Here is an 18,045-nt window from a genome sequence, read left to right as displayed (position 1 = left end):
GGTCCATCCAGTCTGCCCAACAAGATAAACTCATAAGGTACTTGTATAATGAACATTTCATGAAGAAAGGAGTATCCTTGGGTAAAAAGGAAAATTTGAGTCCTTAAAAAGGGGACTTGAGAACAGCATTTATAACTGGAAAAGTCCCCAAAGGGTGTTACCATGGTGGATGGACTGTCAGGTGCCACTGTGGGCTAAGGCTGGGAGCAGGGAAGCAGTGCTCTGTTCCCTAAGAAATTCATTTGCATAGATAATTAAAGGCTGTCCAAAACTCATACATTTGGATTATGTGATTGGGGCACAGGACACTTAAAAGACTTTGACAAAGCCCTGTTTTACTACAGTGCCTATTGCCTAAGTGAAAAGGGACTGAGCTGTTGCTAAATTTTGAACTTATTTATTCATACACTCTGAATGACATGGCAGGGGAAAATAAGGTCTCCTGCAAGTAGAAAGCTGCATCTTTGTGGATTCCTCTGGCTGACCTATGAATGGAGTCCTCTCCTGGCTGATGGTCTCACCCCACCTGTTATAGCATCTAGTATCAGATCTTGAATCCACTCTTTCTGTGTATGTCCACCTTTCTTTACATGTTTGAGCACTTTGCACATCCTGAAGAAAGGCATGCTAGCCTGCCTCACAGCCTCCCTCTTTTACTTTTGTTTTAAGTACCCAGCATGGGCATTTCAGCCATCGGTTCATGTCAGCTAATATTTAATTTGCTACAAATAAGAAAATCCCAGGTCTCTGAATTAGAAAACACAATTAATTTCTTTTGCAGTTATATCTACTGTACACAATTCATAATTTTGAAATATCAATGATAAAATAAAGTTATTGCAAATATATTTCTAACTGTTGGAATTTATTTTTATACGTTTCAAAACTCCAAAGTGGAATTAGCTAAAGAGCACTTCTTCATTCTTCCCAAGACCTTCTCTACTGTCTAGTCTGCCTTAGGTCTTTCATGTGTGTGCCCATCCGGTCCTGGAGGTTTTCACTATGACAACTGTGAGCACTCTGGAGGGCTGGTGCGAGGGAAAGGGGATAGTGGGTCTTTCAGCCGGCATCATCCCCGTTCATTCAGCCCAGTGAGGAGAACAGGGCGCCCTCTAGGGATCAAACTGCCAGGGAAAGCGGTAATGCAGGAGAAAAACTACACTTCCCAGAAGCCAGTGCAGGGTCAGCTGAACTCCCAGGAGGGGGAGGGTGGAGTGACTGATTGGGAGATGAGGTCTGATCCTGGAGATGGGGAACAGCTGGTGGAGCTTGGGGAGGAGGAGATGGAGTGGAATAAAGAGGAGGTAGAAGGAGAAGGTAAGGAGGAGTGCATGGAGGTTGGAAGGTTTGCTCAAACTTCCTCAGGAAAGGTAAAGGCTTTGGTGGCGGGAGTGTGGCCCAAGCTGTGCATACTTGGAGAGGATAAAATAATCCAGTGGGGAAGCCACTGGTGGAAGAAGCTAACCCATAAACTATCTAAGGGTAGAAGATAGTGCTGATGAGGGGAGGCTACAATTGGGAGCAAGACAAAGGTTTATATTCTGAGTTACAATTGGGAGCAAGAAAAAGGTTTATATTCTGAGTTAAGATTGGACTGTGTTAATAAGCTGAATGTGGAAAAACTGAACTGACTCTTGCATTCTTGAGGAAGTAACTGCTTGAAGATTAAAGCTGTATTAAAAGATGCTGAGAGAATAAAGACCTGTGGTTTTCAAGAACTATAAGACTGCTGGAGTTTGTGTGTCCCAGTTGTGAGCTGATCCTGGGCGCAGGTCAGCTGGGCAGCAGTTAAACTAGGCCAGAAGCAGTGCAGCAAGGCGGTGGTTGCAGCTCGTACCGGGGAAAAGCTAGCCAAGCTAAGCAGGGTCGACCCCGGCTCTCACCTGGAAGAGTGACCTGGTTACAGAATGGTGGCAGTGGTGGGATAATCTGAACAACCCGCCGGCAAAAGAAGCGTGTATTACTCCGAGTTCTGGTAAGCATATACGGGACTCGGGTAACCAGGAGGAGGGGGATATAGAGGGCCGGAGCTGTGTAATACCGCACTTGGAGAGTGTTCTTTGTTGTTCCCTTTCTCTCAGGTACCGGTGGCTAAGGCGACATGGAGTCGAAGGAGCTGCTGTCTTTTATGGCCCACCAGTTCCAAAAGCAGCAGGAAATGGCTCAGAGACTTCTAGAGGATTCCTTGGCTGCTTCTCGAGCACAGATACAACCGGTGCTGGAGGTGGTGCAGGAATTGTTACGGGCAGTACCCCTACCGAGGAAAGAGAGCCCCTCATTGGAGGCTATAGCCACTGGAGCTGTGCCTGGAAGCCTGGAGCCTGGACGGGTTAATTGGCTGCCTTGGGGCAAGTTAACAGAGCAGGACGACATTGAGGATTATCTGGGGACTTTTGAGCGGGTAGCATTGGCGGGCTGCCTGGCCTCAAGAACAATGGACCATCAGACTGGCTCCCGCCCTGTCCGGGGAAGCCCTGGCAGCTTTTCGGAGCCTGTTGCCAGGGGACGTGGTGGATTATCAAAAGCTGAAAATGGCTATTTTGGACCGGTATGGGGTAAGCAGACAAACTTATCGCAGGCGCTTTCGGAGGTGGAGGGAGGGGGAGACTCCGAAGGCCTTGGCCCAGAAGCTGATGGACTTGGCTATCAAATGGTTAGAGCCTGATAAGCGGGCAGTGACTCAGTTAATGCAGGATCTGGTGCTGGAGCAGTTTTTAGAGGCTCTACCGGAGAGTATCAGGGTTAATTTGATCAGGAAGGGATGTGAGACTCTGGAAGAAGCTATCAAAGGCTTTGAATACTTTCTGGAGTCACAATACTCTGAGGGGGGAGAGGGTGTCTGGCGGGGTGGTCGGGGTAAAATGTTCAAAGGATCTGGGTGGAGGGAGGAAGGTCCTAAGGAGGATGATAGAGTGTGCTACCGATGTGGGAAGTCGGGACATCTGAGGAGGGACTGTAGGGCCAAGTTGGGGCTCATATCTCAGGTAACCCCCTCTAAGGAACCCCAGTTTACGCATTGGGTTAAGATAGGAGGGGTCTCGGTGGAAGGACTTTTGGACTCAGGAGCGGACCAGACAATGTGCTCCCAGAAGTTGTGGGGGCAGATTGCCCGGAAAGGGGGTCAGCAGGGTAAGAAGAGAGACCGGTCCGTGGCTATTCAGTGCATACACGGGGCCTCCTCAAGGTATCCGGTCCGGCTAGTAGACATACAGGACCAGGAGGGCCTTCAGTGGGTGTGGGTGGCTGTACTTCCTAGGCTTCCTCAGGATCTCATTTTAGGACGGGATTGGGCTCCATTCACATACTGCCTTGGGGGTAAGCAAGCCTTGGTATCTACCCGGGCCCAGGAGAGGCAGGAGAAGGAGCAGGAACTGTCCCTGGCGCAAGTATTTCCATTCCAGGGAGAGGTTATGGGGCGGCCAGGGAAGACAAGGAAAGGCTCTCAGCAAAAGAAACGAGGTCAGGAGCAAAGGTGGCAGCATTGTCAAGAGCTCCTTCATCAGGGGAGGTTCCCAGGGGATACGGAACAGGTGTTAGAGAGATTCCCTGATTTTTCCAAAGAGCAAAAAGATGACCAGACATTGCAATATGCGTGGGAGCGGGTAGATCAAGAGGGAGAAACCAGCTTCCCTCGGTTTGTTAGTGACAAGGGGTTGCTATATCGGCTGTCCTGTTTAGCAGGGGGGAAGGAACCTCAGAAACAGTTAGTAGTACCGAGGGGGTTTAGGAACCTGGTGTTACGGGTATCTCATGATCATATCTTAGGGGGTCACAAGGGGGCTCAGAATACTCTCCGGCAGGTATTAAACAGATTTTACTGGCCCGGGGTGTATAAAGAGGTGGAACAATTTTGCAGCTCCTGTAGTCAGTGTCAGAGGGTATCAGAGCAAATACCGAACAGAGTGCCCCTACGACCCCTTCCCCGTATAGGGACTCCTATTACCCGTATGGCAATGGATATGATCGGGCCCATTGATAAGTCCCGAAGGGGGTATTCCTATATTCTAGTGATCATGGATATGGCCACAAGATACCCCTGGGCCGTGCCGCTTCGTACCACCTCAGCGAAAGTTATTGCGGCCCAGCTAATTCGGATCTTTTGTGAAGTGGGGTTTCCCAGGGAAATGATTACCGACCGGGGGACCAATTTCATGTCACGAACCCTGGCCCAGGTGTGGGAGGCTTTCGGAATACAGCATATTCGGACCGCAGCTTACCATCCTCAGACTAATGGCCTGGTGGAGAGATTCAATAAAACCTTGAAAATGTTGTTGAGGAAAGGGTTAGGTTCCTCCCATGAGGAATGGGATCTATTGTTACCATTTGTTTTGTATGTGTGTAGGGAGAATGTTCAGGCCTCTCTGGGCGTATCACCATTTGAATTGATGTATGGGAGATCACCCCGGGGAGTGTTGGATGTGTTAAGGGAGCAGTGGGTTCCTCCGGAAGAGGAGGATCGGGATGTAGTGAACTATCTAGTGAAGCTGAAGGAACGGTTGCATAAATTGAGCCGCGGGGCTCAGCAACACTGGGAGAGGAGTCAGGATTACCAGAAAGCCTATTATGACCGGAAAGGGTGGAGAGGGCATTGAAGGTGGGGGACAAAGTCTTGATCATGATTTCAGACTCGCCTCATAAGTTCGTGGGACGCTGGAGGGGTCCTGCGGTCATAGAAAAGAAGTTAGGTCCAGTCACCTACTTAGTAAGGAATGAGCAGGGCCAGGAGCAGACCTATCATATAAATGTACTTAAACCTTGGCAAGAGCGAAGGGGACTATTTGGTCAGGCTAGGGGGGAAGCTGAGGAAGAATTAGGACCACAGATCACGGAGATATATAAGGCAGGAGAACCGCAGATTGCTACTACATTGCCAGGGAGTCAGCAGAAAGAGGTTCAGGCACTTGTGGAGGAGTTTCGGGATGTCCTGACTCCTTGCCCAGGGGAAACTCACCTTATCATGCATGATATCATCTCGGAGCCGGGCCGGGTGGTCAGACAGAGACCTTACCGTCTCTCACCCCCAAAGAAACAAGAGGTGGTCCGACAGGTACAGGAGATGCTGGATTTTGGGGTCATTGAGGAATCTGTCAGTCCATGGTCGAGTCCTGTGGTGTTAGTGCCCAAATCCGATGGTACGTGGCGGTTTTGCATTGACTTTAGGCAAGTTAATGCGCTCTCGGATGCCGACGCCTATCCGATGCCACGTATTGATGAGCTTCTGGATCGCTTGGGTACTGCACGATATCTGTCCACCCTGGACTTGACCAAAGGGTATTGGCAGATCCCTCTGACTCAGGAGGCCAAGCCTAAGACAGCCTTCTCTACACCCATGGGGCTCTATCAATTTAAACGCATGCCGTTTGGGCTTAATTCAGCGGCAGCTTCCTGCCAGCGGTTGTTAGATCAGGTGTTAAGACCGCATCAGCAATATGCAGCGGCTTACCTGGACGATGTTATCATTCAGAGTGAGGATTGGCCCTCGCATATTATAAGGGTGAGGGCGGTATTAGAGGCTTTTCGTCAAGCAGGTTTGACTTTGAACCCGCAAAAGTGTTGTTTTGGGCAGGAGAAGGTTAAATATTTGGGATACTGGGTGGGGAATGGTCAAATAACTCCGCTCTGGGATAAGGTAGCGAGTATCCAGGACTTTCCATACCCCAAAAATAAGAAGCAGTTAAGGAGCTTTTTGGGCCTAGTGGGGTACTATAGGAGGTTCATACCCCACTTTGCCTCCATTGCTACACCCCTCACTAATAAACTTCAGAAGGGGTCCCCCAATAGTCTACGATGGGAGGAGGAAGGGCTGCGGGTGTTCAATGAGTTGAGAGTGGCCCTGTGTCAGGAACCCCTGCTGAGAGCCGTGGATTTTGATAAGCCCTTTGTACTGCAAGCTGATGCCTCGGGGGTAGGTTTGGGGGCCGTGTTGTCTCAGGTACACGAGGGGCAGGAACATCCCCTGATGTACCTGAGCCGGAAACTGCTCCCCCATGAGGTCAGGTACTCAACCATAGAGAGAGAATGTTTAGCGATAAAATGGGCAGTGCAGATGTGCCATTACTATTTAGATGGTCGGAAATTTACTCTGATTACGGATCATGCGCCTTTGAGGTGGTTGGGCCAGATGAAAAATAGTAATGGTCGTCTCACGAGGTGGTATCTGGCTTTACAGCCCTATCAATTCGAGGTGGAGCATAGATCAGGCAAATTTCTGACAAATGCCGATGTTCTTTCGCGAATTGCCAGTGCAGGCCAGGAGAAGACTGGCAATCGTTTGAGCAGGGGGGTGTGTGAGCACTCTGGAGGGCTGGTGCGAGGGAAAGGGGATAGTGGGTCTTTCAGCCGGCATCATCCCCGTTCATTCAGCCCAGTGAGGAGAACAGGGCGCCCTCTAGGGATCAAACTGCCAGGGAAAGCGGTAATGCAGGAGAAAAACTACACTTCCCAGAAGCCAGTGCAGGGTCAGCTGAACTCCCAGGAGGGGGAGGGTGGAGTGACTGATTGGGAGATGAGGTCTGATCCTGGAGATGGGGAACAGCTGGTGGAGCTTGGGGAGGAGGAGATGGAGTGGAATAAAGAGGAGGTAGAAGGAGAAGGTAAGGAGGAGTGCATGGAGGTTGGAAGGTTTGCTCAAACTTCCTCAGGAAAGGTAAAGGCTTTGGTGGCGGGAGTGTGGCCCAAGCTGTGCATACTTGGAGAGGATAAAATAATCCAGTGGGGAAGCCACTGGTGGAAGAAGCTAACCCATAAACTATCTAAGGGTAGAAGATAGTGCTGATGAGGGGAGGCTACAATTGGGAGCAAGACAAAGGTTTATATTCTGAGTTACAATTGGGAGCAAGAAAAAGGTTTATATTCTGAGTTAAGATTGGACTGTGTTAATAAGCTGAATGTGGAAAAACTGAACTGACTCTTGCATTCTTGAGGAAGTAACTGCTTGAAGATTAAAGCTGTATTAAAAGATGCTGAGAGAATAAAGACCTGTGGTTTTCAAGAACTATAAGACTGCTGGAGTTTGTGTGTCCCAGTTGTGAGCTGATCCTGGGCGCAGGTCAGCTGGGCAGCAGTTAAACTAGGCCAGAAGCAGTGCAGCAAGGCGGTGGTTGCAGCTCGTACCGGGGAAAAGCTAGCCAAGCTAAGCAGGGTCGACCCCGGCTCTCACCTGGAAGAGTGACCTGGTTACACAACATGACTCAGTTTGTGGTCATATTACAGTGGCTTTGCAACGATTTTTTTTTGTAGGGGAGACAGGAAACTGACACATTTCTGGCCTGATTGGAAGGGGGGCAGCAGGTTATGAGAAACTCCTTTGGGCAGACTGAAAACTAAAAGCATAAAAGCACAGACACAGCACTCACCACTGAAAGCCTCCAGCTTAACGTCCAGCAAGTCAAAGACTAGAGTGATCTTTAGGCACAGCTGTGTCAAGAGACAAATATGTGATTAAGCTGACATTTTCCAACACTCACCAAGATCTCCATAGAAATGTGTCACATATCGGGGCTGTACAATTCAAGCAAATTGAAACAATAGTATTTATATATTTATTGGAATTTATTAACTGCCTTTAGTAGAGGAGTGTGGTAGCCGTGTTTGTCCACTCTTAAGGTTATCAATAGAAATCAAACAAAATAAAACATGGAAAAGAAAATAAGATGATACCTTTTTTATTGGACATAACTTAATACATTTCTTGATTAGCTTTCGAAGGTTGCCCTTCTTCCTCAGATCGGAAATAAGCAAATGTGCTAGCTGACAGTGTATATAAGTGAAAACATTCAAGCATTACTATGACAGTCTGACAGGGTGGGAGTATGGGGTGGGTAGGAGGTATGCATGGGGACATCAAAGCATATCATTGATATTCTAACAGGATGGGTGTGGATAGGTGAGGGGAGGGTGATCAACGGAGACACAGCTTTATGGTTTATAATGCGCTAGGAACCCCAGATCCTTGTTAAGTCCTTTCTGTTGGGTGTTAAAATATTCAATCATTCTGACTTCAAAGGTCTTACGTTCTTTTATGGTTTTAAAGTTACCTTTCAGGATTCTCACTGTGAAGTCACTGGTACAGTGTCCTGGTTCCTAGCCCATTATAAACCATAAAGCTGTATGTCTCTGTTGATCACCCCATCCCTCACCTATCCACACCCATCCTGTTAGAATATCAATGATATGCTTTGATGTCCCCATGCATACCTCCTACCCACCCCCATCCTCCCACCCTGTCAGACTGTCATAGTAATGCTTGAATGTTTTCACTTATATACACTGTCAGCTAGCACATTTGGTTATTTCTGATCTGAGGAAGAAGGGCAACCTTCGAAAGCTAATCAAGAAATGTATTAAGTTATGTCCAATAAAAAAGGTATCATCTTATTTTCTTTTCCATGTTTTATTTTGTTTGATTTCTATTGATAACCTTAACTGCCTTTATGAAGAGATTCACCCAAGGCATGTACAACTTGGCAAATGAGCTATGTGTTATTATGGTGACGAAGGGAAAACTCAATCAATTTTGTAAATGTATTTTTAGCTAGGTCATATCTCCAGAAATACCTTCTCCCAAATGGCATAGGGACTGTCTCATACGTGTTTAGTGAACAGTAGCAGTAGAAAAGCATACAAGGCAAAAGGCATTTGGATCAGACATTTTAACAAAACCTAAAATGCAACGTACTTGGAAAAGCATGGGTTTCTGTGCTTTTTCTTTTTTATGTAGAAAGGGGGCTGAAATTCCATGATACTCTGTGAGTTTATTACAATTTTTTTTTTAAATTGGAATTGCTCCCATTTATTGGGGGGCCTATTTACTAAGGTGCATGGAAAAATGGCCTGCAGTAATGTAGACGCGCGTTTTCGGCATGCGCAGAATTATTTTTTAGTGCACCTACAAAAAAATGCCTTTTTTTTTTGCCAAAAATGGACGTGCGGCAAAATGAAAATTACCGCTTGCCCATTTTGGGTCTGAGACCTTACTGCAAGCCATTGACCTAGTGGTAAGGCCTCACACGGTAACAGGGCGGTAATGGACTATGCGAATCAAATTCCACTTGACGCGTGTAGCTGCCGCACGTCAGAAAATAAAAAATATTTTTCAGGGCCGCGTAGTGGACATGCGCCAAAATTGAAATTACCACAAGGGCCAGGCGGTAACCGGGCGGTAACTCCAATTTGGCACACGTTGAGCGTGCATAGGCACCTAAACAGCTTAGTAAAAGGGCCCCTTGCTCTTTGCATTAACCTCTGCTGAGCTGAACAAGGAGATAAAGTTTTGTAAGTACTCACCTGCTCATTGAAGATGCGGTGGAGGTGGTTCTGTAGCAGGTCCAAAGAGATGGAACTAAGGAGCCATAGCAGAAGAGAACACAAAATGAGACTGTTGATTGTGGGACACCTACCAAATAGCAGCTAGAATAAGGTGACTTTTCTGTTTCCAAGAAGACCTGGTACAATCCAAGATCCTGTTTTGCAGGATAGCCACTGGTGCTGCCTTATCCAAACACCTCATTTCTCAGTGTATTATCCCCTTCATGATACCCTCATCATTTTTAGAGTTATTGCAAATTATGCTTCCACAAGCAATCCTTTGGGGGGGGGGGGGGAGTTCAGTTTTTTATATCTTTCTTCCCAACTCTTCCTAGTTTAAGTCTTTGTCTGAGGCAACAAACCACAGCTCCCTCCAGAACCTGGACCCTACATCTGGCCACTGGGTGTCACTGTTGATCATTGAACATTCGCTCTCCACACACCCCCACCCCCACTCCACCCAGCAGTATCTCTAGCACTTACTAGCTCAGGAAGCAGAAGATTTGATCCAGGAGTCAATTCCAGGTCCTCTACATGGCTGTATACAGCACTACCATCAAGCCATGGGCCCAGACCTACACTGTGCGTTTGCTAAATTACACACCACAAATATATATCTATATCCTATATAATAATTCTCACCTCCAACGTTCTATTCTTGCTGCCTCAGACCGTGGCTCCTTCGGAGTTGGTCTGCTAGGCTCCGTAGATCACTGACGTCACTGGACCCATTATGACGAGATCACGGAGTGAAAAAAAAACCCTCACAGCTGATCCAACCCCCCCAACTGCCGGTACCCTCCCCCCCTCTGACTCTGGCCCCGCCCATCCCCTCTCCGTGCATGTTGACCCACCCCCCTCCAAAATCGACACTCCTGCCCGCCCCGTACCCCTCTGACTCACACACACACACACACACACACAATGTCAGTCACAGACGCACACAAACTCCACCCATGCTGCTACGCTCCCCACCCCTGACTGCCCCGCCGATCCACATCTGTGCACGTCGCCCCCCCCCCCCTCCTCTGTGGAAGGGAAAATGCTCAACTTCAACCAGTGTCTGCCCTCTCTAATGTCCCTTCCATCCACTGTCTGCCCTCTCTGCTCCTTCCATCCACTGTCTGCCCTCTCTCCCCCTTCCATCCACATCTGCCCTCTATTTCTGCCCCTTCCATCCACCATCTGCCCCAGTCTGCCATCTCTCCCTCCCCCTTCCATCAACATCTGCCCTGTCTCTCTTCCTTCCATCCACATCTGCCTTCTATCTCTGCCCCTTCCATCCACCATTTGCCCCAGTCTGCCCTCTTTCTCTCTCCCCCTTCCACCCACCATCTGCCCTTTCTCTCTGCCCCTTCAATACGTCTGCCATCCCTCTCCCATCCATCCATCCAGGGTCTGCCCTCCCTCACGCGCCCCCCTTCCATCCAGGGCCTGTCCCCTCTCTCTCTCTGCCCCCTCTTTTCAGCTCCCTTCATCCACCACATGCCTTGCATCCCCCATTTTCAGCCCCAGACCCATTCTCCCACCTGCCCCAGGCATAGACCCATTTTCCCTCCTGCCCCCTTGTCAGACCCCAGTTCCAGCTTCAGACCCCTTCTCCCCTCTGAGCACTCTCCTCCCCAGTCCCCTTCTCCCCTCTGAGCACCCCACTCCTCTTCTCCCCTCTGAGCACCCCTCTGAGCTCCTCCCACCCCTCCCCAATCCCCTCTGAGCACCCCTCTGAGCTCCCCCACCCTCTCCAATCCCCTTCTCCCCTCTGAGCACCCATCTAAGCTCCCCCACCCTCCCCAATCCCTTTCTCCCCTCTGAGCACCCATCTAGGCTCCCCCACCCTCCCCAATCCCCTTCTCCCCTCTGAGCTCCCCCCCCCCCGAGCCGGTTCCGTCCCATCCCCGCCCCCCCCTCCATTTAGAGCCGACAGAGCCCTCTTCTCCTGCCACCACCTTGCCTTTTTTTTAAATCCATGCAGTGACGCAGGCAGCGCCTCGCATCTGCCCTGCGTGTGCTGTGAAGAAGAAAATCGCGTCACTGGCGTTGGGCCTTCCCTCGCTTTGTCCCGCCCTCTTCTGAGGTAACTTCCTATTTCCTTGAGGGCGGGACAAAGCGAGGGAAGGCTCGACGACGCCAGGATGCAATTTTCTTCTTCACAGCACACGCAGGGCAGATGCGAGGTGCTGCCTGTGTCGCTGCATGGATTAAAAAAAAGGCAGGGTGGTGGCAGGAGACGACGGAGCACCCCCCCACCCGCTGACACCCGGGGTGGATCGCCCCCACCGCCCCGCGCTTGCTACGCCACTGCCTAGGGGGCACTGCGTGGACTTCATAAATTGCTCCCAGGTACATGGCTCCCTTATCTTGTGTGCTGAGCCCCCCAAAACCCACTACCCACCACTGTACACCACTACCATAGCCCTTACAGGTGAAGGGGAGCACCTAGATGTTGGTACAGTGGGTTTGTGGTGGGTTTTGGAGGGCTCACATTTACCACCACAAGTGTAACAGGTAGGAGGGGATGGGCCTGGGTCCGCCTGCCTGAAGTGCACTGCACCCACTAAAACTGCTCCAGGGACCTGCATACTGCTGTCATGGAGCTGGTTATGATATTTGAGGCTGGCACAAAATATTTTTAAAAATATTTTTTGAGGGTGGAAGGGGGTTAGTGACCCCTGGGGGAGTAAGGGGAGGTAATCCCTGACTCCCTCTGGTGGTCATCTGGTCAGTTTGGGCACCTTTTCATGGCTTGGTCATAAGAAAAAAAAGACCAAGTGAAGTCGTCCAAGTGCTCGTCAGGGATGCCCTTTTTTTCAATTATGGGTCGAGGACGCCCATGTGTTTGGCACACCCAAGACCCGCCTTCACTATGCTTCCGACACGCCCCGGGAACTTTGGTCATCCCCGTGATGGAAAGCAGTTGGGGACGCCTAAAATTGGCTTTCGATTATGCCGATTTGGGCGACCCTTGGAGAAGGACGCCCATCTCCCGATTTGTGTCAAAAGATGGGTGTCCTTCTCATCGAAAATAAGCCTGATAGACATCTATGTGTCTTAATAACATACTAGCACAAATCTCGCAGAAACCTGGACTAAGGCATAGACATCTTGAGCAGCCATAAATGTTAACACATAAAATATATACGTAACATAATACGACCCACATGGTCCATCTAGTCTACCCAATAAGATCACCAGAGCCACACCATGCATTCCATCATGATCAAATACTGGCATAAGAAATAGGGCAGTCACACAATCATGGAAAAGTGGTTTATAATTTTGGATAGTCACATTTATTGTCCATACTTGGTTAATGGAGCAGGAGTGGCCTAGTGGTTAGGGTGGTGGACTTTGGTCCTGAGGAACTGGGTTTGATTCCCACTGCAGGCACAGGCAGCTCCTTGTGACTCTGGGCAAGTCACTTAACCCTCCATTGCCCCAGGTACAAATAAGTACCTGTATATACTATGTAAACCCCACAGAAAGGCAGCATATGAAGTCCCAGTTCCCTTTCCCAATTTGAGATTCTACATGGAATGTTGCTACTATTGGAGATTCTAGATGGAATGTTGCTACTATTGACATTCTACATGGAATGTTGCTACTATTGACATTCTGTTGCTACTATTTGAGATTCTACATGGAATGTTAATGTTGCTATTCCACTAGCAGCATTCCATGTAGAAGCCTGGCCTTGCAGCCGCGCAGGCTTCTGTTTCTGTGAGTCTGACGTCCTGCACATACGTGCAGGACATCAGACTCACAGAAACAAGCCTGCGCGGCTGCAAGGGTAGGCTTCTACATGGAATGTTGCCAGTGGAGGAGTAGCCTAGTGGTTAGGGTGGTGGACTTTGGTCCTGGGGAACTGAGGAACTGAGTTTGATTCCCACTTCAGGCACAGGCAGCTCCTTGTGACTCTGGGCAAGTCACTTAACCCTCCATTGCCCCAGGTACAAATAAGTACCTGTATATACTATGTAAACCCCACAGAAAGGCAGCATATGAAGTCCCAGTTCCCTTTCCCAATTTGAGATTCTACATGGAATGTTGCTACTATTGGAGATTCTAGATGGAATGTTGCTACTATTGAGATTCTGTTGCTACTATTTGAGATTCTACATGGAATGTTGCTACTATTTGAGATTCTACATGGAATGTTAATGTTGCTATTCCACTAGCAGCATTCCATGTAGAAGCCTGGCCTTGCAGCCGCGCAGGCTTCTGTTTTTGCTACTATTGGAGATTCTAGATTGAATGTTGCTACTATTGAGATTCTGTTGCTACTATTTGAGATTCTACATGGAATGTTGCTACTATTTGAGATTCTACATGGAATGTTAATGTTGCTATTCCACTAGCAGCATTCCATGTAGAAGCCTGGCCTTGCAGCCGCGCAGGCTTCTGTTTCTGTGAGTCTGACGTCCTGCACGTACGTGCAGGACGTCAGACTCACAGAAACAGAAGCCTGCGCGGCTGCAAGGCCAGGCTTCTACATGGAGTGTTGCCAGTGGAGGAGTAGCCTAGTGGTTAGGGTGGTGGACTTTGGTCCTGAGGAACTGAGTTCGATTCCCACTTCAGGCACAGGCAGCTCCTTGTGACTCTGGGCAAGTCACTTAACCCTCCATTGCCCCAGGTACAAATAAGTACCTGTATACAATATGTAAGCTGCATTGGGTCTGCCATGAGTGGGAAAGCATGGGGTACAAATGTAATAAAAATTAAACCAGCAATCCAACAATGGTGAAAACTGACATTTTATTTTACTCACCATCAACCTTTAGGTGAATGTGACACAAAAAAACGCACACTTTTTCTTGCTCTGTCCCTGTTATCCTCGAGTGACAGAACATAACAGTCTGCCCAGCACTGGTCCTACTGCCCAATCACTGGAGTTGCTGTCAAAGCTACTCCTGCTCGTCTAAAATCGGGACACAGACCGTAAAAGTCTGCCCTGTTTTGTCATATTTGGTTGTCAGTGTCGGTCTATTTTGGCTGTACTACAGTTCTTCGGTTTGTTATTTACTGACTGATTTGGAATAAAGGTTCTTTCTGAGGAATTATTCATTTGACCCCGATGTAGGCGTTTTGTCACTCTGAAACACGGACCAAGTCGGGTCCCCCAATATTAGCATCAATAAAGTATTTCTCCATTACTACTCCAGTGTTGGATTTGTCTTTTGGTCAGCCTCTACTTTTCCTTGTTTGGTCTTACTTCCTTACTACCAACGAAGCCAAACCAAACAACAATCGGGGAGGGGGAAAAAAAATCCCGCAGGGAAGGCACAAAAAAAGCTCGAAAAAACAAACTCACGCACCAGACGCTGTGAGGAGCCGCGGACAGTGCATTCTCTCCTCACGGCGGATGAGAAGAGACTGCTGATCCCACACTCTCATGCCAGGCAGTAAGGCACTCACACAAGCACAGTGGGGACGCTAGTACGTTGCTCTTAAAGACACATGTGTTTTAAAAATGCTCTGAACCAGGCGACATGGATGACGTCACCCACTTGTGAGAATATGACCTGCTTGTTCTCGGAGAAAGAGTACTGGCATAACTGGGTACCCACATGCCTAGCATTCAGATGCTTGTGCTTATGCCAGCCATAGAGGTGATGTGAGTGCTTAAAAGCCACAGGAGCGGGTGTCACTTACTGTATTCTGTAAGTTATACGTATAAGTGAGAGCCACACCTCTGTCCTGCCCATGTCTACGCCCCCTTTCAAATACTTACTAAGTGGGTATTTGTAAAATAACAGGTGCCACTCTAGCATTTGGGTGTGTAGATGTGCCCACGCACCTGTAAATGCCAGTAATTTAAACATTTATGCACATAGGGACAGATTCTGTAAATGGCGTCTAAAATGTAGGCACGTTGGAATAACGCATGTAGCACTATTCTGTAAACAGCGTCTACAGTAAGATGTGGTTAATAGAATAGCACATAGATCGGGGGAAAAGTGCATACATTTAGGCGTGGCCATTTACATCAATGAACCTGTTGTAAATACCCGCTCTTAAATGTATGCGCCTTCCCCCGAATTCTGTAACAACGCGCGTAAATTTGATTGATGCCCCTGACAAGCCTACACTCCTCCCACAGCCACGCCCCCTTTTTCAGCTGTGCGCTTTGGAATTTGCATGCACCTCTTTTTAGAATATACTTAAAAAGAAGTGTATGTAAATTCCAATTATTGCCAATTAGTGATGAGAATTGGTTGATATCAGCCAATTATTACTAATTGGCTCATTACTCAATTGAGCAACACGTGTAATGTGCACAATTTAAAGCATGCTACTTGCTGCACCTTATATAGAATCCATGGGATGAGGGGATAACGTGTGTATCAATGTTAGTGTCTAGATTAGAAAATCACCCTGACAGTGTATAACAAAAGATAAAGACCAGTGGAGGGAAGGGAAATGGGACTTGATATCCCGCCTTTCTGTGTTTTTTTTGCAACTACATTCAAAGCGGTTTACATAGTATATACAGGTACTTGTTTGTATCCGGGGCAATGGAGGGTTAAGTGACTTGCCCAGAGTCACAAGGGACTGCAGTGGGAATTAAACCCAGTTCCCCCGGATCAATGTCCACTGCACTAACCATTAGGCTAATCCTCCACTCAGAACATGGTAATTCCATAATAAGGGGCTCAGCTATGGTACCTTCTCTTTCCCCAGTGAAGTATTACGTACAGCTGTGAGATATAGCTCAGGAACAGGTGTGATACAAGGCTCATCTACTCACAGGACTCCAGGTGACACAAGCTGCAGCTGTCCCAGGACAGATGTGCACGCAGTGACCGTGCCTACAGGGGAGCCCTTTGCACCTTTAGAGATGGCCACCTCGGCCCCAATCTGTACTGCCATTTTCAATTTCAGCGTGGTGAGCAGGCTGCAAAAGAGAAAAAGGTACATCTTTACCTCAGGAAAAGAATCTGGTCTTGCCCAGTCAGCCTTGTGCACTGTCTGACCACAGGGGACTGTCAAAAGTCATCTTTAGTTAAGGCGCCCATACAAGCTCCATGTCCAGTTTACCTCATTGCATGCAGAGAATTGCAGACTGATTTCCCTACTGAGTTCCTTAAGAAAAGCAAGACTACATCTCCCTGCATATAATGAGGTGAAAAATTAGACTATCTCAGTTTGTTTTTGGAGTTTTTTTTTTAACCTCCACCTCCACTTCCTTAGGCATTAAGATACTGTATTTGGGCACCCTTAGCATCTGGGCCCTCCAAATATAGTGAACAGTAACCTAGTGGTTAGAGCATTGGGTTGAGACCAAAGGAAGCCAGGATTCAAATCCCTTTGCTGCTGCTTGTGATCTTCACCAAATCGCTTGATCCTCTGTTGCCTCACGAGCAAACTTAGATTACAAGCCCTCTTGGGGACCGAGAAATCTCTACTGACCTGAATGTAACTTACCCTTAACTACAAGAGCTAAATCAAAATATATAACATGTATTATTCCAACCCAAACTTTTCAAAATGAAGGGGGGGAGGAGAGGGGAAGCACGTTTCACTCATGCCCTTCCACCTCTTTCTCCCTGTATTAATATACTGGAGTTATCTGTCGGGGATTACCTTGTCAGAAAGAGAAGATCTTAAGAACATAAGCGTTGCCATACTGGGACAGACCACAGGTCCATCAAGCCCAGTATCCTGTTTCCAACAGTGGTCAATCCAGGTCGCGAGTACCTGGCAAGATCTTTGTGTCACTGAGCTTACAGCAGCTGACAGAAAAGGTCTTAAGCTTCATCAGGCACAAGGCCACGTCTGAATACGCTGGTCAAAGACAATTCAGTGGTTCTCAATCAGTGTGTCCCTATGAGGTGGGAGGTGTGTCACAAAAACTTTGGTATAGGCAGCAAGCCTGTGCTTTCCTTAATAACCGTCTGTGTCTACAAGCTGGGGAGAGCAAAGATCCTGAGAGTCAGGTTCTTGAATTGCCCAGTTGGTCAACATTTTACAGGACCAGGACACTGTACCAGTGACTTCACAGTGAGAATCCTGAAAGGTAACTTTAAAACCATACAAGAACGTAAGACCTTTGAAGTCAGAATGATTGAATATTTTAACACCCAACAGAAAGGACTTAACAAGGATCTGGGGTTCCTAGCCCATTATAAACCATAAAGCTGTATGTCTCTGTTGATCACCCCCACCCCTCACCTATCCACACCCATCCTGTTAGAATATCAATGATATGCTTTGATGTCCCCATGCATACCTCCTACCCACCCCCATCCTCCCACCCTGTCAGACTATCATAGTAATGCTTGAATGTTTTCACTTATATACACTGTCAGCTAGCACATTTGCTTATTTCCGATCTGACGAAGAAGGGCAACCTTCGAAAGCTAATCAAGAAATGTATTAAGTTATGTCCAATAAAAAAGGTATCATCTTATTTTCTTTTCCATGTTTTATTTTGTTTGATTTCTATTGAATTCCCCACAAATGGCCCTTTATTTCTGCTTTCCAACTACTCTCAATAATAACTGCTGCCACCAGCCTTCTACTTGAAGCGTTGCAGGTCTGCTGTCCATAGGTTCTGTTTGCTACATAGTTTGTGAGTTGCACGTTTGCAGGCTTTTGTATTGCTTCAAAGCATCTAGCAGTCGACAGATTTTGTGCTGCTGTTACTAACATAGTAACATAGTAGATGACGGCAGAAAAAGACTTGCACGGTCCATCCAGTCTGCCCAACAAGATAAACTCATATGTGCTACTTTTTGTGTA

The 18,045-nt window shown here is 47.8% G+C and overlaps 1 protein-coding gene across 1 annotated transcript in view; it reads right to left on the bottom strand.

Moving 5' to 3' along the window:
* LOC115466289 (BPI fold-containing family B member 2-like) overlaps positions 1-18,045 on the bottom strand; it is a 97,512-nt gene that overhangs the window by 42,859 nt on the left and 36,608 nt on the right. Inside the window, exons 5-7 of the mRNA XM_030197488.1 lie at positions 16,052-16,198; positions 9,286-9,340; positions 7,356-7,416 (exon numbers count right to left, since the gene is read on the bottom strand). Coding sequence (XP_030053348.1) covers positions 7,356-7,416; positions 9,286-9,340; positions 16,052-16,198 — 263 coding nt within the window. The remainder of the gene's footprint in view (positions 1-7,355; positions 7,417-9,285; positions 9,341-16,051; positions 16,199-18,045) is intronic.

Source organism: Microcaecilia unicolor, chromosome 1 (assembly GCF_901765095.1).
Source record: "Microcaecilia unicolor chromosome 1, aMicUni1.1, whole genome shotgun sequence".
Lineage (NCBI taxonomy): Eukaryota > Metazoa > Chordata > Amphibia > Gymnophiona > Siphonopidae > Microcaecilia > Microcaecilia unicolor.
The sequence above is the reverse complement of the archived record's forward strand: the minus strand, read 5'-3'. Positions and strand labels throughout refer to the sequence as shown.